This window comes from Sorex fumeus, unplaced genomic scaffold (genome assembly GCF_029834395.1).
Source record: "Sorex fumeus unplaced genomic scaffold, SorFum_2.1 ptg000001l, whole genome shotgun sequence".
In the NCBI taxonomy this organism is placed as follows: Eukaryota; Metazoa; Chordata; class Mammalia; order Eulipotyphla; family Soricidae; genus Sorex; species Sorex fumeus.
The window spans coordinates 7,975,376-7,999,361 of record NW_026606058.1 but is presented as its reverse complement, the minus strand read 5'-3'; the positions used below and the strand labels follow the sequence as shown (position 1 = coordinate 7,999,361).

At 43.3% G+C, this 23,986-nt stretch overlaps 1 protein-coding gene across 1 annotated transcript; it reads left to right on the top strand.

Moving 5' to 3' along the window:
- Window positions 1-2,693: 2,693 nt before the first annotated feature.
- Window positions 2,694-22,048, top strand: REG4 (regenerating family member 4). Its single transcript, XM_056126430.1, has 5 exons — window positions 2,694-2,760; window positions 7,351-7,448; window positions 13,078-13,215; window positions 15,774-15,879; window positions 21,981-22,048. The coding sequence occupies exons 1-5, from the start codon at window positions 2,694-2,696 to the stop codon at window positions 22,046-22,048; spliced, it is 477 nt and encodes a 158-aa protein (XP_055982405.1).
- Window positions 22,049-23,986: the final 1,938 nt, after the last annotated feature.

Below are 23,986 nucleotides of genomic sequence, written 5' to 3'. Positions count from 1 at the left end.
AAGAAAATCTCATTACCTTTCCCAAATAGACTACATCTTAATAAGATGTAATTAAATAAACCGAGAGCTAGATTTAGGATAAGATTGTCCAGTTCTGTCACTGACCAGATTTTTGAACCCAGGAAGGTTTCCTAATCTTTTAATACTCAGGGTATTTGACAGAGCGTATGAAATGTGAGTGCATGTCCTACACCACCTGTTTGTAGCTCATCTTTTTATGACTGGTGAAAATATTTTATTGTAAAGTATACCAGTGTGAGCTATTTCAATGTAATCTCCCATGTTTGGACGAGATTAAGATTTAAGTGCCTTGTTCCACAAGAGGATCCCAAGCAAATATGAGAGGCACCAGGTGCATGCTAATGTGATGAACTTAGTGATTAGAAAATCTTTACTTCCTTAAGCACACAGCATGACTATAGGGCCTACATTTACTTTTCTCCCCGCCCCACCCCCCCAGAAAATTCTTGGTACCGCAGAAGAAGCGTCATGACTCTCCAGAGTTGAAATGGGACATTTTTATAGGCAGGAAGGAGAAATAAAGGAAATCAACACCTTGTAAGAAAAAGGGAGGCAAGATGAAAAATAAATAAGGGGAATGGAAGATGGGTTTATAACCATGACAGGATGTGGTCAGGCTTGAATGATAGGTGATGTAAAGAAAAATATCTGTTTGCAAATAGGGAGAGGCTCTTTTCTCTGGTTGGACTCGATGGCTGAGAGATATTCCTAAACCAACTCATAAAGTTTTCTCTGATTGCAGATAAAACTTTTATAGCTAGATTATTATTTGTAAGTAACATTATTGGTCTAAGATAAAAAAAAAATAAAGGTCTTGAGGAGAGAAGATATAAAGGTCTGGACACTGACCAGGATCTCTCTGGATGCTGAGGAAGTCAGGAGTCCTCAGAGCCTTCAAGCAAACCAGGTAATCTTTCCTGCTGTGGAGGGAGAAGGTTTTCTTTGAATATCCAGTTTCTCCTGCTATAAAATTCGGGCCAGAAATGACAAGTCCAATCCAATGTTTCTAGTCTGTCAGGCTTTCAGTTGCTGTTTAATTTGATTGTGATTCTATAAAAAGCATTGGCTTTGGTGTCAAGTAGTTTTGAGTCAATTGAGGCTTCGCGGTTGAGCAGCTGTGCAACTATGAGATCATTAATCTCCACAGTAACAAAATTTAGGAAGAAAATATGTAGACAAAACTAAGAGTCTGTTGAAAGTTAGGAAGCAACATTCCAGTGCACTATTGCTAGAAGAGACCATACTGCTAATTTGAAGGACGGTTTAGCCATGGGTATCAATGTAACAGTGAACATCTATGAAGCTGCAACCTGAAGGTAAGATTTATTCCAAAAGCATTAAAAGTTCAAATGGCATGAAAAGGTCGGCAATGAAGGGAGGTTCATTTCCATCTTCTGTTTCTGATTTAAAAAGTAAAAAACAGGATGTAGAAATACATATCCTCTTACATGAAGCTATGTACACAAATGTGCATATAACGATGTCTCTATACAATATTTATCTCTGAGAATTTGGATTTGCTACTTATTTCCAAGGGTTTTTGGGGGTTTTTTTTGTTTTTTTTTGCTTGTTGGGTCACACCCAGCGATGCACAGGGGTTACTCCTGGCTCTGCGCTCAAGAATTACCCCTGGCGGTGCTCAGGGGACCATATGGGATGCTGGGAATCGAACCTGGGTTGGTCGCGTGTAAGGCAAACGCCCTACCCGCTGTGCTATTGCTCCAGCCCCTATTTTCAAGGTTTTTAAGAAAAATTCATGTACTATTTGGTTAAAAGAAATATAACAAAGTTTCTTTTGTAACAAAGGTGGACCACCAAAAAAATAATTAAAAATGAAAATAAAGGTGCTATCGCTCCAGCCCCAGTCTAGCAAGCTACCGAGAGTATCTCGCCGGCACAGCAGAGCCTGGCAAGCTACCCGTGATGTATTCGATATGCCAAACACAGTAACAACAACGTCTCCAATGGAGATATTACTGGGCCCGCTCGAGCAAATCGATGAACAACGGGAGGACAGTGACAGTGACAGTGAAAATCAAGGTTAGAATGCTGATCCCTTAAAGGGAAGAGGCCAAGTCCAGCTCCATCCTGCTGTAGCCTTAGTAACAGCCGACAAATGACTTGGATGCAGATATTGGACGTATATTAAATTTGATTCTTGATTGAAAAAAAAAAATCACTGTTGTGATTTCTCTGAATTGATTTAATTTCATCTGCTTGACCTGGCTGCAGCGACTTCATCAAAAAAAAGTTTCCTTGAGCGCCTTCTTCTGGCTTTTCTGGGAATAGCCAGAAGAGCATCGGCTCACTTTTCCCGGTAGACCAATTCAGACACCATTCAGACTTTTAAAGCAATTGCTAGGGTATACTCAGACCTCAACCACTGGCCCAGAGGCTTTGCAAGAGAGAATGAAACCTAATGGGTTAAATTTCACGCGTCTCTACATTAAGTTTTAGATTCCTTTTATTGCATGATCTGGGCAGCCACAGAGTCATTTTCCGGCCTGCACTTGTGACTTGGCATCGAGATGCATGGGTCCTTCTCACACGGTGCGGATGTGTTCAGATTGCTGATCTAGGTGAATCCAGAAGACCCACGGAAAAGCTAGCAAGGACTCGGAGTGTCTTGCAGCGAACGTTTCTGAAGCGGTTCTGTCCAAGGAGAGACAAGGATGGCTTCTAAAAGCACCTGGCTGTTGGTAGTGCTGAGCTGCATCGCCTGCACTGAGGTCCTGGGGGGTGAGTATCAGTCCTGAGCAGGGTGGACCCATGGCCCTTGCTCCTGTATCACACTGACACCACTGTCCAGTCACTTCGGCCGAAGCAAGGCACCGCCTGAAATAAACACTAAAGATGGGAATGAAATAACATGAGGTGGTAAGAATGCAGGGTGCTTCGCACGCAGCCAAGCCAGGGTTGATCCCCAGCACCACATACGACCCCCTAAACCCTACCAGGAGTGATCCTTGAGCAGCACTGGGTGTGACTCAAACATCAACAAGCAAAGAGAAGTGCAAGGGCTGAGGGTCCGGGCAGCAGTGCAGAAGCACTCTGCTTGCCTCAAGTAGAGCACTTGCCTTACACGTGGCAAAACCAGGTTTGATTCCTGGCATCAGATGTGGCTCCCTGAGCCCACCAGGAATGATCCCTGAGTTCGAAGCCAAGAGCAAGAACTTGAGAACAGGGGATGTGGTCCAAAACCACCCCGACCCCCAAAATCAAAAAGTACAAGGGCTGGAGACTCAAATTTCAACCTTGGCTACTTGTGAGCCATAGTTATATCATCAATTAAGTCTATCTTAAAATCAATATTTTGCAAGTGTATTGTGAAGGGTACTGATGATGTATTTACAGCTCCTGGCATATTAGTAGTCAATAAGTAATATCTATAATGAGAGCTACCTAATTGGGATGCTTTTCTATTTGAACACATCAAGAATTCCTATGCCCGGGGCTGGAGTGATAGCACAGCGGGTAGGGCGTTTGCCTTGCACGCAGCCAACATGGCCAACACAGGTTCGATTCCCAGCATCCCATATGGTCCTCCGAGCGCTGCCAGGAGCAATTCCTGAGTGCATGAGCCAGGAGTAACCCCTGAGCGTCGCTGGGTGTGACCCAAAAAGCAAAAAAAAAAAGAATTCCTATGCCCAGCGTCAAGTGCAAAATAAATGTCAACACATCAGGAAGGACGCCCTAGAATATTCTAAACAGCAGGGGAATAAAACTGAATTAGTGAGCTCAGAATAAATACCAGGGACTATCTGAAATAAAAAAGAAATGAAATGAGACTGGAGAGATAGCACAGCAGGTAGGGTGTTGCCTTGCATGCAGCTGACCCAGGTTCAATACCCAGCATCCCATATGGTCCCCTGAGCACTGCCAGGAGTAACTCCTGAGTGCAGAGCCAGGAGTAACCCCTGTGCATTGCCAGGTATGACCCAAAAAGTAAAAAAAAAAAAGAAATGAAATACAGGCTCATCAAATATAGCATCTGTTCTACTACTGAGGAAAATGAAGCCCAAAGAAGGGCTCACTCACCCAGCGATCACAGAACAAGCTTACCTGATGCTCTGCTAAGTTTCAGGTGCTTTTCATAACCCTCTTCAGCCCAGCTGGGTATGGCACTGTGTCAGAAGAGGAAAGGAAGTATGGACTTGAGGAAGTTCAGTGCTGTGTATTGCCTGGTGTTTCTCCCACTGGGAATGTCCCAGCCAGAGGGATGACCACTCACTGGAAAAAAAATACCAAGAGGAGGGTTCTTTGGGTGTTTTATTGGCACCCACAGCTGTATTCTTTGGCGCTTGGCAGAGACACCCCTGCACATCCCTGTACTTTAAGATTCTCTGCCATCTGCCTCAGGCTGATTTCCAGAGACTGCTTCTCAGAATTTCAGAATTTCCCTAGAATTATGTTGTGCGCTAAACAACTCTGGGAGACTAGTTTCCACGCCCCCCGTGCCCCCCGCCAGCTCCCACATGTAGCTGTATTTCATGGCCATTTTAAACCAACTAACCAGGCGGTTTCTTCCCTATTGTCCCGACCCGCGGGACCAGTCAACGTGGATAACCGGGAGAGGGTGCGCGAGTGGGAAAAAGAGAGAGACAGAAGAATGGGAGCAAGACAAGACTCTGATCAAGCTCCAAACTTATTTCTCCCACGCTAGCTTTTTATAATTGATTACATGAGGAAGTGGGCAAAATGAGGAATTAACAAAGCATGCAGGTTTCCAGTGAATCAGGGTGTGAGCCCTGACAGCTGGCTCATGGCAGTTATGTCAGGCGTAGCTCAGAAACTTACACAACGTATTTTAACATTTTTCCAAGAAGAAATTAGTTCCTAAATTGCATATCAGGCTGTTCTGACCTTTTGGCTCCCGACACCCTATTACTCCACTTCTGGCTCCCCTAAGAGGCTTACAAGTTGTCCAACTTGTTTCCTCGGAAGACTCCCAGGTCTCACCAAAACTCTCCAGTCTCTCTCCCCTGGAGAAGGTAGAACCAGAGCATGCCCAGCTGGTTCTTCTGCTGTTCCTCCCCAGTTCCTTGTCCTGCTACAAAGACTTTCTAATTACTTTTTAAAAAATATTTTTCACTGAATCACAGTGAGCTAGACCTTGACAAAGCTGTTCATGATTTGGTTTCAGTCATACAGTGTTCCAACACCCTGTCCTCCCCCAGTGCACATTTCCCAGCACCCATATCCCCAGTTTCCTTCCTGCCATCCTCCAACTCCCCCGCCCAGCCTGCGTCTATGACAGGCACTTCTCTCTTTTTTTCTCTTCCTCTCCCTCCCCGCTTCTCTCTCCCTCCCTCCCTCCCTCCCTCCCTCCCTCCCTCCCTCCCTCCTTCCCTCCTCCCTCCCTTCTTCTCCTTCCCTCCCTCCCTCCCTTCTTCTCCCTCCCTCCCTCCTTCCCTCCTTCTCCCTCCCGCCCCCACCCCTTTCTGGGCATTGTAATTTGCAGTACAGATACAGAAAGATTAGGGCGTTTGCCTTGTGTGCAGCCAGCCCAGCTGAGCCGGGTTCGATTCCTCCACCCCTCTTGAAGAGCCCGGCAAGCTACCGAGAGTATCTTGCCCGCACAGCAAAGCCTGGCAAGCTACCCGTGACGTATTCAATACGCCAAACACAGTAACAAGAAGTCTCAAAGTGGAGACGTTACTGGTGCCCTCTCGAGCAAATCGATGAACAACGGGAGGACAGTGCTACAGTGCTATCCTTTTACCTACTTTCAACACTCAGTTCTTGTACAGCATGATCATTTCTAATTATTATTGTCATTCTGGACCCTTTTCTATCTTACCTATCCTCTGTCTCCCTACCCCCCCCCCAGACACACACACACACACACACACACACACACACACACTTGTGGTAGATTCCAACCACTCGTTGCTGGAGAGAATGCCAACTGGTCCAATCTGATGGGAAAACAATATGGCCATTCTTAAAAAACACAAAAAATTGAGCTTCCATATAACCCAGCAATACCACTTCTGGGAATATACCCCAGGAACTTAAAAACACACACAGCAGAAATGCCATCTGCCTTCTATGTTCACTGCAGCACTGTTCACAATAGCCATAATCTGGAAACAACCTGAATGCCCAAGAACTGATGACTGGATAAAGACTTTCTAATTAACTTTTACTCTCTTGGGGAACCTGCTCTTTTGACACATTCATTATGTTCTTTGTCTTATGAATTATGGGGAAAGTCTAAGTTCACCGTCCGCTCCCTGACTCCCCCAAAGTGGTGCCTAGGGGACCTAGGAACTTCTCCCAGAGACACTTGCTGCTGTGTGCAAGCTGGTAGTGTGGTGCCACTCGGGACAGAGGTTCTTGTGGCCACCAGTGTCATACCTGTCGGTGCTGTGAAAGGTGAGGGGGGAAGCATGTCCTACTGAGAATATTATGCCTAGTCATCACTTTTTGCTATCCCTGTCTGGCCCCTGGTCAGGCATTTCAAGGAAGTAAGGGGAAATTAAACAATGACTTTTCTCTCTCAACAAGGTCTGAGGATCAAAATCATGACCTCACAGTGATTTCTTTATCTTTCACCTAAAGCAAAGCACCATCTTTCCAATGATGCATGACAAAGAGAAGCATCATCACAGAGCCAACAGCAACACAAACTTCATCTAGTTATTTTATAAAAAGAATTGTACGGGTGGTATCCAGGGAGATGACACAGAAGCCAGGGACAGGTGCTGTGCACAGTGGTTCGATCAGATCGATCCCTGACACTGTACTTACTTCACAGCGTTGTTATAGAACCACTGGAACATAGACAGACTTCATGGAGCAATGCCCCAGTACTTAGTAAACGCTGCAGGAAAAAAAGCCATGGCAGAAACAGACTGATTCTCTCTGGGGATGCCTAACACAACCAATGTGTGCCCCTAATGCGCACGGCCTTCAGAATAGCTTGACCTCCAGCCCCACTGTGATGGTTCTGCATGGATTTAATGTGATCGTTAAGACTGTGTTTTTTGGAACTGGGGAAGTGTCCACAGAATGATCCTTTGAAGACCCGATTCCACCAATGGGCCACACTGATATTTTGAGTTTCCTGGAACTAGTGTCATTCAGCACCAGTGTCCAGCAATAACTCAGAATATCTGATTATTTTCTTTTCCTCAATTCACCGCTTTCTGGAGGAGGCTAGACAAAATATTAACAATATAAAATGTTGGCAAAGTAGCAAGATGTCGCATCCAAGGCGCCCACCTCTGCTTCACTCATAGTATTCTAGGTATGAAAAATAGATCATGTGGGAGATTGATTCTTTTTTTGTCATCATAACTTAAAATTGACAATTTTTATGTGCAGAAATCATCATGAGACCCAGCTGTGCTACTGGATGGTTTTACTATAATTCCAATTGCTATGGGTATTTCCGGAAGTCAAGGAACTGGTATGATGCTGAGGTAAGAAATATGGTTCTTGCTTCACTGATAAAACACAAGGGGTCACGTGACTCAGAGCATTAGATCTTATTTGACTCAGAACCCAGGGTCTTCCCATGACATTCTGAGGAAAGTTGCCTGGAATAAAAAATGGATATAAAAGAATCATGTGTTCACTCAGTTTTGGAAATGTTGATTGAGTAGGTTCTGTATGCCAAGACTCTAGGGCATTGATGTAGTCTCATTGATATAGACTCAAAGACTGTATCAGTAAGAAATAAACTTTGCTCACAGGGAGCCACCCCCAGCAAGGAAGACAGAACAACATCAATGAAAGGAGGGAGTGAGATAAGCAACTTAGAGAAAGTTTTATTACATTGCTATATAAGACTTACCAGAGAGGGATTTCAAAAATACCGGACAGAAAGTGAAGCTATCTCCCATTTGACCCAGCAATAGCACTCCTGGGAATATATCCCAGAGAGGCAAAAATGTATAGTCGAAGTGACATCTGCACTTGTTTGTTCATTGCAGCACTCTTTACAGTAGCCAGAAACTGGAAGAAACCTGAGTGCCCAAGAACAGATGACTGGTTAAAGAAACTTTGGTACATCTACACATTGGAGTACTATGTAGCTGTTAGAAAAGATGAAGTCATGAAATTTATATACAAGTGGTACAACATGGAAAGTATCATGCTAAGCGAAATGAGTCAGAAAGAGAGGGATAGACATAGAAAGATTGCATTCATCTGGGGGATATAAAATAAAATATGAGATTAATACCCAAGAATAGCTGAGATCAACACCAGGAGGATTACTCCATAGCTTAGAGGCCAGCCGGGTATTCTAGTGGAAAGGGCAGTCCAGATAGAGAAGGGAGCACCAAATGGAGGGTGTTTGGAGGATCCTCCCAGGAGGGGAGATGCATGTTGAAAGTAGACTATGGACTGAACATGTTTGCCACTCAATGCCTCTTTTGCTGACCACAACACCCAAAAGGAGAGAGAGAACAAAAGGGAATGCCCTGCCACAGTGGCAGGGGGGAATGGGGGGGATGGGGGTGGGAGGGATATTATCCATGGTGGTGGAAAATGGGCACTGGTGGAGGGATGGGTATTTAATCATGGTATGACCGAAACCCAAGCACAAAAATTTGTAAATCTACAACTGTACCTCATGATGTTTCACTAAAAAAAAAAAAAAAGAAAGTGAAGCTATCCAAGAAAATTGATATTTTCATTTATTTCAACACAAAAATGCTGTTTTTGTTTCATGGTACTTGTCTACAGATACTCAAGTAGACAGTTGCAATTCTTTCTTTCTTTCTTCCTTTCTCTCTTTTTTGTATATCGTTCTGTTTGTTTTGGAGCCACACCTGGTGATACTCAGGGCTTATTCCCGGCTCAGTACACAGGAATCACTCCTGGCAGAGCTTGTGGGACCATATGGGTTGCTGTGGACCAAACCCAGGTCAGCCACCTGGGAAGTAAATGCCCTACCCACTCCAGCCTGCAATTGCTTCTCCTGAGGAGTGTGGGAAGCCTTTGCTGTTCTCTGTAGCACTGTCCTCCCGTTGTTCATTGATTTGCTCGAGCAGGCACCAGTAATATCTCTATTGTGAGACTTGTTACTGTTTTTGTCATATCGAATACACCACGGGGAGCTTGCCAGGCTCTGCCGTGCGGGTGGGATACTCTTGGTTGCTTACCGGGCTCTCCGAGAGGGATAGAGGAATCGAACTTGGGTCAGCCACGTGCAAGGCAAACATCCTACCCGCTGTGCTATTGCTCCAGCCCTGCTGCTCACTAAACATGATTATTTGATATTTTTATGTTAAAAATAGTAATTATCATAGTTTAGGGCTCACGGTTACAATAGTGTTAACATATATTCATGTATATAGTTACTGTGACTCTCCATCACCAAAATGCCCAAGACCACTGTCCTTACATCACTTCTAGGCCAACTCTTCATTCCTCCCATCCCCCCCCAACTTGGTTTTCTCCATTCTGTAATCTAGGTTCTAGGCTTTGCTATTATTTTCTACTGCGTATGTGGTTGTATTATTGAAGTGACTTCTTGGGGAAACCAGAAGAGCTTGATCTGTGCCAGAATGACCTCAGATTACCCATCTATATGTTACTCAACAATAAGGAAACTAAGGATGCAAGTCTCCTCTGGGCTTACAGCATTCTGAATTAGCACAAGATTTGACACTGAAACAGAAAACTTCAAGCAGCATGAGTAATTTCCCCAAGCGATTACACCAAGAGGTGTAAGTAGCAGAAAAAAACCTCAAGGTAGTCTGCCCTCATGTAATGGTCTCCTGAGCTGATGTGTGAATATCATATAGCTTTTATTATTTTTTATTTTATTTTATTTGGTTTTGGGGCCACTCTGGTGGTACTGAGGGCTTATTTCTGGATCTGAACTCAGGGATTACTACTGGCGAGGTTCAGGAGATTACATGGGGTGCTGGGGATCAAACCTGGGTCACTCACGTGCAAGGCAAACACTCTATCCACTGAACTCTCTCTCTGGCCCCTATAATATAGCTTTAAAGAAAATAGAAGATGGAGGGTTAGCTCAGAGGACTAGAGCAGACAGTAATCCCTAGAACTGCACAGGGCCCTGAACACTGCTGGGGTAACTCTGGTCACCCCCAGCACGACCGAAATGCAACAGCACCACCTCTTGGGCCCAACACTAAATTGTCATGCCCCACAGCTGAGCCAGCAAGTTAGGGAGGTGCCAGAGGGGCGCTGAACACCACAATGCAGCCCTCTGCTCCACACACACAGCTACGCAGAAAAGGGTTTTCTCATGTTGGTCACTGAAAGAAGAGCTCATAGGCTTGGAGAGAACATATTACTGACTGTCCCTGTAGGTTCTATTGCCAATTTGGAAGAAACCAGGAGGACACTGTCATGAAGAGACCTGAATCTGTAAATCACAACTCTGCCCTCCATTATTGCGATACCACATTTTAATCACTTCTCTTGCTACAAAATGAGAAATAACACTACTAGCTTGTGGTGTTGCTGAATATATTGAAATAACTTGCAAAAAATACAGTGGCAGGGCTGGAGAGATAATACAAAGAAACTGAGCTCATAGTCTGCCTGTGCCGGGTGCTAAGATGGATTCCCAGTACTGTATGATCTCCCTGAGCATGAGAAGCCATCATTAATAGTATTGTAAGCCAGTAAATAAATATTTTTAAAAATTAAAATGTGTAAAAAAAAACCCTTGAGTTTGGAGCTGCAAGTTTTAAGAGTGGCAACAGAGAATATAGTTACATCTCACTTCATAAAAGTAAACGCCCTCCCGTTGATCATCGATTTGCTCGAGCGGGCCCAGTAACGTCTCCATTGGAGACTTTGTTGTTACTGTGTCTGGCATATCGAATACTCTCGGTAGCTTGCCGGGCTCTCCGAGAGGGGCAGAGGAATCGAACTCAGGTCGGCCATGTTGGCTGCGTGCAAGGCAAACGCCCTACCGCTGTGCTATCGCTCCAGCCCTTCGTATCCTAGCTTATCTGGGAGGGGAAAATGGAAACTCCAGTTAGATGAAACTTGGAACATAGACATCCTTCAGTTCTTTTTTTTTCTTTCTTTCCTTTTTGAGTCACCCCCGACCATATATCATCATCCTCACATCTCTTCCCCCATCCCCCCCCCCCACCGTGGGCGCACGCAAAATATAGTTTTTACAGTCAGGGACAGAATAGTCCTTCACTGAGTATATATCCCATATATCTTTGTTCTATTGATGAACATTTAGGCTGATTCCATGGTTTGGCGCTTGTGAACAATGGCTCTATGACATAGGGGTGCAAATATTTGCATCTTTTGGATAAGAAACCTATGAATGATTTTTATGCATCATGCAGAATTGCCATTTTTACTACTTTAAGGATTTTCCATGTCATTTTCTGTAGAGGCTGCACCAGTTTTACATTACCACCAAGAGTGTTCTTTTTTCTCCAGATCTTCACCAACATTTTCCCATTATTCTCCTGGTGTGAAGTCTGTTTCTTTTTTTTTAATTATTATTATTTTAATTTTTTTATTAGTGAAACACCATAAGGTACAGTTATAGACTTACAAATTTTTGTGCTTGGGTTTCAATTATACAATGATCGAATACCCATCCCTCCACCAGTGCCCATCCTCCACCATCACGGGTCCCAGCATCCCTCCCACCCCCCATCCCCCGCATCCCACCCTACCACTGTGACAGGGCATTCCCCTCCGTTCTCTCTCTCTTCTTTTGGGTACTGTGTTTTGCAAGAGAGGCATTGAGTGGCAATCATGTTTGGTCTATAGTCTACATTCAACATGCATCTCCCCTCCTGGGAGGATCCTCCCAACACCCTTTATTTGGTGCTCCCTTCTCTATCTGAGCTTCCTTTTCCCCTGGCACATGTGGCTGGCCTCTAAGTCATGGAGCAAAATTCCTGGTACTAATCTCAGCCATTCCTGGGTGTTAGTCTCCCATTTTGTTACTTTATGTTCCCCATATGAATGCAGTCTTTCTGTGTCTATCCCGTTCTTTCTGACTCATTTCACTTAACATAATACTTTCTCCTGGTGTGAAGTCTATTTCATTGTGATTTTGATTTGCCTTTGTCTAGTGATAAGTGATGTTAGCATGATAACTCCATGAGTCTCATCTATTAGTTCCCCTTGGAACTAAAAAAGTGTCTACTTTGATATTGTGTCCATTTTGATTGGATTGGCTTTTTTGGTTTTTCTGTTTTTGTTTTGCTTTGCCGAGTTATTTAAATTCTCTGCATTTTTGTGGGTCAGCCTTTTGCCAAACATATGCCATGCAAAAATCCTCCAATTGCCCGATTGCCTCTTTGTGTGTGTGTGTGTGTGGTGATGCCTTTTGCTAAGTCAATGTTTTTAAATTTGATGTAATATGGTATGTTTATTTCTGTTTATCTTCTTTCTTTTTTGGTGAGACATGAGATCCAAATAATGATACATTTTAGAATCAGCAGTTACAATCAGTGAAATACAGCTATTATGGTATATAGTCACCTCTGAGCTGGAGCGATAGCACAGTGGGTAGGGCATTTGCCTTGCATGCAGCTGACCTGGGTTTGATTCCTTTGCCCCTCTCGGAGAGCCCGGCAAGCTACCGAGTATCTCGCCTGCACGGCAAAGCCGAATTCGATATGCCAAAAACAGTAACAACAAGCTCACAATTTGTTGTAGACGCAACACTTGAGCAAATCAATGAACAACGGGAGGACAGTGTTACAATGCTATAGTCACCTCTATTATATCTTCATAACAATTTGCTGCGTAGCAATCATTGTTTTGTCCACTGTAGAGATAAGAAAACAGTCCCGGAGGTGAAGTGACTCATAAAGGCCTCATAAACTAATGAAAAACTAGGCCCCTAGGCCTCTTTTCCAGACCAAAAGCTTATGCCTTAACCTGTACTCCTTCTTCCTCTGAGCATGATATTTGAGTAGTTGCTTCTCCTATGGGAACACTTTCTGAGGGTTCAGATCATATCCAGAGGAGGAAGGGACTGTGTGTAACCATGGAACCAGGTGTAGTGGGATCCTGAGGGAGGGTTGTGCTTTCAACTTCAGTTCATGGTTAATATGACTTCTCCCTGCCTTCCTGCAGCTCGAGTGCCAATCACATGGAAATGGAGCCCACCTGGCATCTGTTCTGAGTACAAAGGAAGCCAGCGTTATAGCAGGATACATACGTGGCTATCAAAAAGTCAAGTCTGTCTGGATCGGCCTGCATGACCCACAGAAGGTGACCTGAGACTTGGATCGCAAATTTCCCCCAGAGAGTGAGAGAGCTAGCCCGTGCCTTAGAACGCCTTGAGGCTACCGATCAGGGCCACGTTTGTAATGACCTTCTGCCCAGTTAAGAGCCTCCTAAATCTTCAAACAAAAACTCAGCGACTTTTCAGAATCATTAAGATCCGTGCAAACTACATATATATAGTTTGCATATATATATGTATGTATGTATAGATATAACAGTTGACCCTTGAAAAACTTGAGGACTCATGACTGCTGTTGATCAGGAACTTCACAGTAAAGTATCCTAGAGAAAAGTACAAAAAAGGAAGACATAAAAAAGAGAAAAATACACTTACTGCAGTGTCTTATAGTCATATATTTATAAATTATCAATGCCTACATTAATATTGTTTTAGTAGTATTAAACTGTAAATGTTTTATATATGTGTATATATATATATAACTAATACTCTATATCAAAATCAATAAAGAAATGTAGGCACCCGAGGGATAGCTCAGTGGCTAAGCACATGTTTCATATTCAGGAGACCGTTCAGTCCTTGTACTGTATGACCCCCTAAGAATTGTCAGGATCAGCACCAACATACAAAGACTCAGTATAAGATTGAGCTTGACTAAACTTTCAGCTATTTTTTTCTACAATTATTTATTTTTTATATCACCTTTTACTTTTTCCTCCACTCTTTTTTTTTTTTTTTGCTTTTTGGGTCACACCCGGCGATGCACAGGGGTTACTCCTGGCTCTGCACTCAGGAATCACTCCTGGCAGTGCTCAGGGAACCATATGGGATGCAGGGAATTGGATCCGGGTTGGCCACGTGCAAGGCAAACACCCTACCCTCTGTGCTATCTCTCCAGCCTTCCCACACTCTTTTTTAGTACTTCATTGTAAGGGATGGCACAGGGGTCTTTAGGCTGTTATCTCAGTTCTACATGCTGGAATCTAGAGTTTGCAGATTTCTTTTTGTGGGATTTCTATACTTTACCCAAACAAACACAAGGAGAGAACTCACAGACTTTCTGTTTACTGCAACATCTGTAGATATTACAAATATCTTATATAATTATTTTTACTTTATATTCCCATGGATCAGAATTTTCATTTAGAGACAGAATAGTAATTCACATGTATTTCCATGAGATATTCAGTAATATTGTATCTTTGCATTCAGATCTGAGTGAATTGTTAATTAATATTCTAAACTTCCAAATTCCAGTAGGCAGGGGTCACACCCACCAACTGGCCCCCTGGTGCCGTGTAATCCCATCAACGGCCACGACTCAGAGACTATAAAACCCAGCTCCCGGAAGCGCGTGGCCGCAAATGCGGCCTCGTGACATCTTATTATCTCATTCCTACTTTGAACAAACTGGCAGGCTACCAAATGTAACCTGCCCACATGGCAGAGTCTGGCAAACTCCCTGTGGCGTACCCAATATGCCAAATACCAGTAACAATGATGGGTCTCATTCTTCTAACCCTGAAAGAGCCTTGAGTATGGCACTTTTTAAAAAATCTCTGGGCTAGCACGAAGGAGACGTTACTAGATCCTGCTCGAGGCAATTGACGAACAATAGGATAGTCGTGTTCGTGATCGTGATTCTAAACTTCTAAAAAAAATGAAATGAATTAACATTATTTTGCTCATCAAATTATTAAGCTTTTGTCTTTTTTTAATGAGTAATAATTTTAAGAATTCAAACAAGGTCAGGAGACAGTATAGCAGTGCTCATTCCAGACCTGGTTTCCATTCCTGAATCATATGGTCCGCCAAGTATCCACTTGAGTGCAACCTGGAGGCCTCCACCCCACCCCATCCCTGCACTTGCCACCCTCAGTGCGTCACACTGACCTGCTCTCTGATTGGCTGAGAACCATGGGTGGGGACCCAGGTCCCCCTCAGGGCATGTGGGAAACCCTCTCTCCCTAAAAATGGATATAAGCAAAATTTATGTAGGTAGAGATGTAAATTCCTATGACTGAACTCCTTTTGGAAAATACTTTGGCAATATTTCAAAGTCTTCCTACATTTTTGACAATTAGTCACAAATTTCTATCCTAGGAATATATCTATTCCTAAGTAGGAATATATCTATAAACAAAGTTTATATATATCTATAAACAAAGTTGTTACTATATCTATAAACAAAGTTGTTACTATATCAGTTTTCTTTATAATAGGTGGTAATTGGAAATTATATAAATCAATATTATAGTCAATCAGGGAACATCTTTACCATTTAAGAAATGTTTACAAAGTTACATACAAATATATATACATATATTTATATACAGATATATATTTAAAAGCACGACATTTTAGTACATATAGACACCAGAAGCAAATATGCCAAAGTATTGGTAATGTTTTCTCTTAGGGTTAAATGGGATGTTTTTCTATTTTTTTCTTGGCTACATATTTCCTTGTTTTCCCGAATTCTCCATTAAAATTACTTTTTTAAAGGGTCTGAGGGAACCACCTGGACAAAGAGCAGTGGTCAGTCAACAGCGGTCTGTCAATGCTCCCTCTCCTGTTGTTACAGAAGCAGCAGTGGAAGTGGATTGATGGGGCCATGTATCTGTTCAAAACCTGGTCCGGCAAGTCTGCGCGTGGGAACAAGTACTGCGCTGAAATGAGCTACCATAACAGTAAGTGCACCCGTACCTGCATCTCCCTCCCTGGCATCCCTCACTCACAGCGCCTCTCCTTTTCTTAGTAAGGGCAACAGTGGACATTGCTCCCTCTTAATCCATTGGCCTTGCCACCACATTGGTGGCTTCTTGGCCAAGCTTTGTTGTCTGATCATTTTATATTGTCTTATTAATGTACCAACTATTTTGCTATTTACTGATGTTTTTCTTTAAATCTTCCTTTATCTGGCTTTTTCCACTCTAGAGAAGCCTGTGTTTTCCCTGGAACATGTCTCTCTCTCTCTCTCTCTCTCTCTCTCTCTCTCTCTCTCTCTCTCTCTCTCTCCCCCCTCACATCTCACAGGTCTTTAAATTTTTTAATAAAAGCTATTTTACCTCATTAAATAATCTTGTTTTTTTTCTTTTCTTTTCTTTCTTTCTTTTTTTTTGGGGTGGGGGGTCACACCTGACAATGCACAGGGGTTACTCCTGGCTCTGCACTCAGGAATTACTCCTGGCAGTGCTCAGGGAACCATATGGGATGCTGGGAATCGAACCCAGGTTGGCCGCGTGCAAGGCAAATGCCCTACCTGCTCTGCTATCGCTCCAGCCCCCCTCATACATCTATTTCTAAATTCAGTTCCTATGCCTATCAGTAGACAGATGTCACATGTTGAGTAACCTGGACTGCAGGCGGCAAATACATGTAGTGAAATCAGAAGAATTCTTTCTGGATGCTTTTTAACAAGGGATCCCCAGAAGCCTTGGAATCCTTTCTTTGACTAAGTTCTTACATAGTTTTCTTCCCTGCTTTTCCTTCTCAGAATTTGGTGTCCTTGACTTCAGCTACAAGGGGCACAAAGACATTGGAGCCTCCCTATGTCATTTCAAGTTAAGGTTTTCAACCTTAGTACTAATGATATTTTGGGCTGGATAGTTCTTTGTTTTAAAAACCATTTGGGGGGCTGGAGCAATAGCACAGCGGGTAGGGCATTTGCCTTGCACGTGGCCAACCTGAGTTCGATTCCCAGCATCCCATATGGTCCCCTGGGCACCGCCAGGAGTGATTCCTGAGTGCAGAGCCAGGAGTAACCCCTGCGCATCGCCGGGTGTGACCCAAAAAGCAAAAAAAAAAAAAAAAGAACCATTTGGATCACTGTTGGTTTAATATATCCTGCTCTTCAATCAGTAGAGGTCAGTACACCCCCACTACACACACACACACTCACACACACATACACACTCACACACGTACACACACATGCACACACTGTGACCACCAAAAATGTCACCAGACTTTGCTAAATCTCTCCTAGTTGAGCACCTTGGACAATTGATGTGCAATATTTCAGTTGTAAGCATGAAAAGGAAAGTATGAATCGTGAAAAAGATACTCCAGGCCAAAAGGAACATGCTACCAACTCTAAAAGGCCATAGCCATGAAGTAGCCTGGGCCATGATCTAGGCTGAAGACACCGGTATTAAAATTTGGGTGGAGTAAGGTATACTATTGTCCAAGGAACAAAGCTTACATAGCTGAGTGAAATGAGTGAGTGAGAAGAGGAGGGACAGATATAAAATGACTGCATTCATTTGTGGGATATAATATGTGTTAAATGTATATTAAATATATATGTATGTATATATATATATAGCACAGCAGTAGGGCATTTGCCTTGCATGCAGCCAACATGGCCGACCCGAGTTCGATTCCTCTGCCCCTCTCGGAGAGTCCGGCAAGCTACCGAGAGTATCTCGCCTGCACGGCAGAGCCTGACAAGCTCCCCGTGATGTATTCGATATGCCAGACACAGTAACAACAAAATCTCCAATGGAGACGTTACTGGGCCCGCTCGAGCAAATCGATGAACAATGGGAGGGCCTTTTATATATATATATATATATTTAGTATGAGACTAATATCCAAGGCCAAGGAAAACAGGGCCAGGATAAATGGTTGGAAGCTTGCCAAAGAGTGCCTGGGGGGCAAAGGGCAGTTAGAATAGAGAGGGAACCAGAATGACAATAGTTGATGTGAATGATCGTTTTGGACTGGAACTTAGAGTTGAAAGTAGGTAAAAAGCTATACCTGATAACCTTCCAGTATCTGTATTGCAAACCACAAGGCCCAAAAGTAAAGAGAAAGAGAGAGTGAGAGGCAGAGGGTGGGGAATGGGGGAAGGATGGGAGGGAAACTAGGGAAATTGGTAGTGGGGAAATGTACACTGGTGAAAGGACCGGTGTTGGAACATTATATGAAACTTACGTAATGCATCATATTATATGAAATGTAACATGAAACCCAACATGAACAAGTTTGTAGATGTGTATCTCATTGACATTTAATTAAAATAAAATAAAGCTTAGGGGCTGGAGCCGGTAGGACATTTGCCTTGCACACAGCCGACCAGGGTTCGATTCCCAGCATCCCATATGGTCCCCTGAGCTACTGCGAGGAGTAATTCTTGAGTACAGAGCCAGGAGTAACCCCGGTGCATCACCGGGTGTGACCCAAAAAGCAAAAATAAATAAATAAATAAGTAAAGCTTATATGGGAAAAAAGAAATCAGGAAACTTTTTAAAGACCAAAAAAAAAAATTAATGGAAGACATAAATAGGTGAATATTGAATCTAGGCCTAGAAAGGATTGCAGAGACAACAGGGTCTTATCCCAGATGAGGGAGAGATTTCACAAACCCTCATATGTCACAGTGATGTGGTCAAACACATGTCCATTTAGATGGAAGGACTGTAGCCAAGACTGATAGGTAGAAGCCACTGAAATATGGATTTCTACCGAAGCTAAGGGGAGGAGGAATTGAATAATTCACATGTCAAGAAAGTGGGCTACCTAGAAAGTAATAAGAAACTTATTAGAATTAACCAAGTAAAGCAGACATTGTAGTTAAAAGAGTAGAAAATAGTCTCAATGGTAGAGGAGGGTCAACTGAGAAACATTTTCTTTTATTTTGTTGAATCACTGTGAGACACAGTTACAAAGCTTTCATGTTTGAGTTTGGGTCATACAATGATGAAACACCCATCCCTTCACCAATACACATTTTTTTATGCTTTTTGGGCCACACCCGGCAATGCACAGGGGTTATTCCTGGCTCTGTACTCAGGAATTACTCCTGGAGATGCTCAGAGGACCACATGGGATGCTGGAAATCAAACCCGGGTCGGCCACGGGCAAGGCAAATGCCCTACCCTTTGTGCTATAGCTCCAGCCCCTACATTTTGCCCACCAAAATCTCCAGTTTCCTGACCCCCCATTCCAAGCCTTCCCCTGCCTGTGTGGCAGACAATTTCCACAATACTCTCTACTTTGATTGCATTCAATATTTCAACACCATTCCCACCATTATTATTCGGAATTTTCCTGCCACTACTCAAATCTGGCGAAAAGGCAATGCTAGACAATTTATTTTGTATTGCTTGTTATGAATAGCATAAGATGTCATGTGGTCGCTCTTGCAGTCATGCTCTTGAAATTCTAAAATTTTAGATACTGTCAGGAGTATTTCCTGAGTGCAGCGCCAGGGGTAACCCCTGTGCATCACTGGGTGTGACCCAAAAAGAAATAAAAAATTTAGATAATTATGGCCTGGAGAGATCTCTGCAGCAAGCTGCTCAGTTCCAAGATTCTTTTCTGTGTCTCTGGATCATGACCATTAAGGAGCTTAAATGGTAGCCAGAGACAGTTCGTAGGCATCCTCTCAGGTCCCAGCATAAGGATGAGAGGGACTGTCTCCTCCCTTACCCCTGTGAGGCCTGGCATTTGTCGTTACTGCTCCAGCAGGCCGGGGCTTCTCATTAGGTTTTGGAAGTTGGCAGCCACCGGGATTCCTAGGGGGCAGGCGGAGGGACAGCCCCTGCTCCTGTCTGGAGTAGCCTGGTGGAATTGGCCTGGGGCAAAGTCCAGAAGCATCTCGGCAGGAAGATGCTCGGTTCCAAGTTCTTTTGTGTGTCTGAGAAACATTTTAAAAGTCAAATGTTAGGGCTGGAGCAATAGTACAACGGGTAGGGCTTTTGCCTTGCATGTGGCTGACCTGGGTTTGATTCCCAGCATCTCATATGGTCCTCCCAGCACCGCCAGGAGTAATTCCTGAGTGCAGAGGCAGGAGTAACCCCTGAGCATCGCTGGGTGTGACCCAAAAAGCAAAAAAAAAAAAAGGGGGGGAGTCAAATGTTGCTTTATACATTTGTTAGACCCTTTAGGGCTAGATACTGGACAGACTTAAAGGAAATAATAGACCAGCTACTTCCCAAAGCCCTCGCTACAGTTCTAAGATCTTAGCAGACAGAGTTCACAAACAAAATTATTTCTTCTGTCAGCTGTGTTCACATTGGCAAAGCTCCCGACAATGAAGTTGTCTGAGATTACTTATGCCAACTCAGTGATTAAATTGTTTCCTGACAACTTAAAAGATAGGGGGTTGGAGAGAGAGTACAATGGGTACTGTGAGTCAACATGGTGTGTTCTCTGTAGTTATTTGAACCAAAAGATATGCAAAACCTTCTTAGTTACATTTTAGGACTCTGGATATGGGCTACTTGGATGTGGGCATGGATAAGACCTACTCTCTATACTCATGAGGAATAGAAATGGGAGAGGCATGCCTTACTTGCTTTGCAGGTTCTGCCATTATGCCATCTCTCTCTCTCTCTCTCTCTCTCTCTCTCTCTCTCTCTCTCTCTCTCTCTCTCTCTCTCTCCAACCAATACATACTGGCACCAAACTCAGATATTCAGGTCAGAACCCAATGAAACATTAACTCGGGAAAATGTTAAATTCTTCCAAAGAAACTTTCAGATAAAAAATGATTCTGGGAGATTGGTGTCTGGAAAGGAAGTAATTTTATCTCTTCTGCAAAAGGTTCCTTCAAAAGACACGCTTCTTCTTTCTCCTCCTTGGTTCTTTAGAAATGAATGGCTTTGTGAAATATGACTGCTTCAACTGTGAGATCTTCAAGCTTCAAGCTGTTGTTTCTTAGGTGCATAGCTATGAACTTGAAGAAAAATCACCCTCCATTAGTCACAGCATCCTGTTTTTAAACATGAAAGAATCCCTTATTTCAATTCATTTAAGTCAGAACACGCCTGTCTTCAAAAAATTGGTGCTGGTGTGTAGCTTCTTGCAATTGTGGATGGTGTTTAAATTATTTTCACTACTGCTAACAAAATTATGAGATGTATTTGTCAGGGTTCTCAAGAAATGGAGGAGGCAATAGGTTGTATAGAGATAATAGAGAAATAAAATTTTATCTCATGCAATTTTATCTCATGCAAATCTAAACCCATAAGGCAGTCCAGGAGACTTGAAATTCCTTTAAAAGTCGTCGATTGCCTTGAGCAGGCCCCAGTAATGTCTCCTTCATCCTAGCCCTGAGATTTTTAAGAAAGTGCTATATTCAAGGCTCTTTAGGGGAATGAGACCCATCATTGTTACTGGTATTTGGCATATTGAGTACACCACGGGGAGTTTGCCAGACTCTGCCGTGTGGGCAGGTTACATTCGGTAGCCTGCCAGTTTGTCCAAAGTAGACTTTAAAAGTAGAATGCTGCAAAGGTTGAGACTCAAAGTAATCTGGAAGTAGAATTTCTTCCTCTTCTGGGGCTCTTCAACTTTATTCTCTCTTTAAATCTTCAGTAATTGGATGGTGACCCATACTATGGAAATTAACCTGCTTTGTTCCAAGTAGTCAACTGACTTAAGCATGAATTCCATCTTTAAACATGAGTTCCATCTAAAAAAATACCTTCAAAAAGGGCTTGTGCAATAGGACGGTGGATAGGGCATTTGCCTCTCATACGGCTGACCAGGGTTCAATCCCCAGTATCCCATATGGTACCTGAGCACTGCCAGGACCTGAAAGCAGAGTCAGGCTTAAGTCCTGAACACTGCTAGGTGTAGCCCAACAAGTAAATTAATTGATTGATTAACTAAAAATCTCTTCGCAGCAACATTTAGTCTTCTGCTTAACCAACTTCTGCTTAACCAAGTTGACAAGTAATTAACAATCGATTAACCCATGATTCCAAGCAAAATTCCGAGATAATACCAGTAAATTCAATATAGAACTACATGGATTTTAAGTTTTCTTTATTCTTTTTAGATTTTTTAAATTGGACCAGCAATGACTGCAACAAACGCCAACATTTCATATGCAAGTACCGACCATAGAGCAAGAATCAAGATCTGCCCAAGAATCAAGATACCCCACAAATCCTGCCCAATTGCCTCTTAGCCATGCACCCTCAATCTGATCACTGATTTGGACAGTAAATACTAAGTTGATACTAAGGCTGACAACACCCTCATTGTACTGATATTTTTAGGTGTAGAGGCAAAGACCTTAATGTTGGTATGAAAGTTATTTCTAGTTATATGTTCCTGCCCCTCCCCCAAATCCTTCCAGATTACTCTGATCTAATCTAATCTGCTGCCTCAAGCAGGGGCGAATTTATCCACCACTTAACCAATTCTTTGTCCTTGAGGGATTACGATTTGAAGACAGAAGGGAAAACACTCAGGAATAAATCTCTAGATGTCTTCAGCTGCTGCTCTTTGTTTATTGTTCATTTCTCTTTAACTTCCTGCTTACTTCCCTTCAGTCACAGGGAACATTTACCGTTACAGTTCCTACTAGGTCAACATGGCCCATAGATTCCAGGGCTACCTTTTAATCAAGAGTTGTATATTGAGAACAGCTGTTGCTTCTATATTAATTCAGCAGCCATGAGAGGTGAAAAGTAAAATAAGGCTCAGAGGGGCTGGAGCAATAGCACAGTAGGTAGGGCTCTTGCCTTGCATAAGGCTGACCTAGGTCCTGGCATCCCCTATGATTCCCTGAGCCTGCCAGGAGTAATTTCTCAATGCAGAGCCAGGAAAGAGACCTGAGCACCAGCAGGTGTGGCCTGAAAACTAAAGGGAAAAAAGAAAAGAAAAGACTCAGAAAATACACCAAGATAATTATTCATTGCCTTCTTCGGGAGCGATAGCACAGGGGTAGGGCCTTTGCCTTGCACGTGGCTGACCCAGGCGACCGGGCTTCAATTCCTCTGCCCCTCTCGGAGAGCCCGGCAAGCTACCGAGAGTATCTCACCTGCACGGCAAAGCCTGGCAAGCTCCCCGTGACATATTTGATATGCCAAACACAGTAACAAGAAGTCTCACAATGGAGATGTTACTGGGCACGCTTGAGCAGATCCATGAACAACGGGAGGACGGTGCTACAGACAGTGCCTTCTACTTAGTCCTTCTACCTACCAGATGAGCTTCTCCACAGCCACAGTGCTTGAAGAGACAAAAGATAGAGGTGACATTCCTTGCAACCTCTGAGCAAGAAAAGTTGGGGAGGGGAGCAGCACCTAATCGTAATTATTGCAAAATAAGGGGAAATTACTGTCATGGTTGATTCAATGCAGCACACCTGGAGCTGGGGACTTGGCTTTTCCCTGCAACCCACATGGCCTGGTGTAGATTAAGACTGTTTATGAGGTGATGGCTCCAATGAGGAGATAATTTTTCCCACATGCCAATCTTATTAGTCAGGACTCTGCTTGGCAATGCAAGAAGAAGTAATATGACCTAGACAATTGCAGAGAGTGTGGCTTTGGGCTGATCCCTTTTCCTGAGGGATACGGCACTGGAGAGGAGTGGCCATGGGGCTGGGCGTGTGTGGAACACATCCTCATGCCCTTCTCCCAACCAGAAAACACACAGTCACAAAGCCTAACTCAGGAGGTTCCTTAGCTGTGGAGAGCTGGCTGAGAGAGGAGTCCCAGAAGAAAGGGAAATGCAGACGTGGTCTTAACTATTTTCCTCACTTTACCCTCATTTCCTGTTTTCTTCCTTCTTCCCACTACACCCTTGTCACTCTTAACATTTACAAACTCGTGTATGCAAAGGATAAATATCTTAGGGTGAAATTTCAATAAGATAGCAAACAGACAGAAGTAAACTGTTTTTCTTTTCTTTTTATTGAATCACTGTGAATTACAAAATCACAAAGATATTTATGGCTGAGTTTCAGGTGCAGAGTGTTCCAACACCAACCCCTTCCCCTATGTCCACAAGGATCATTTTTTCCAACTAAGCAAAAAGTTAACTTCTGCAAAA

Excerpts from the sequence above, each read along its gene's own strand:
- REG4 (XM_056126430.1), top strand. The coding sequence starts at position 2,694 with ATGGCTTCTAAAAGCACCTGGCTGTTGGTAGTGCTGAGCTGCATCGCC. Across the intron at positions 7,449-13,077 it reads GGAACTGGTATGATGCTGAG|CTCGAGTGCCAATCACATGG; the intron begins GTAAGAAATATG and ends GCCTTCCTGCAG. Across the intron at positions 15,880-21,980 it reads TGAAATGAGCTACCATAACA|ATTTTTTAAATTGGACCAGC; the intron begins GTAAGTGCACCC and ends TATTCTTTTTAG.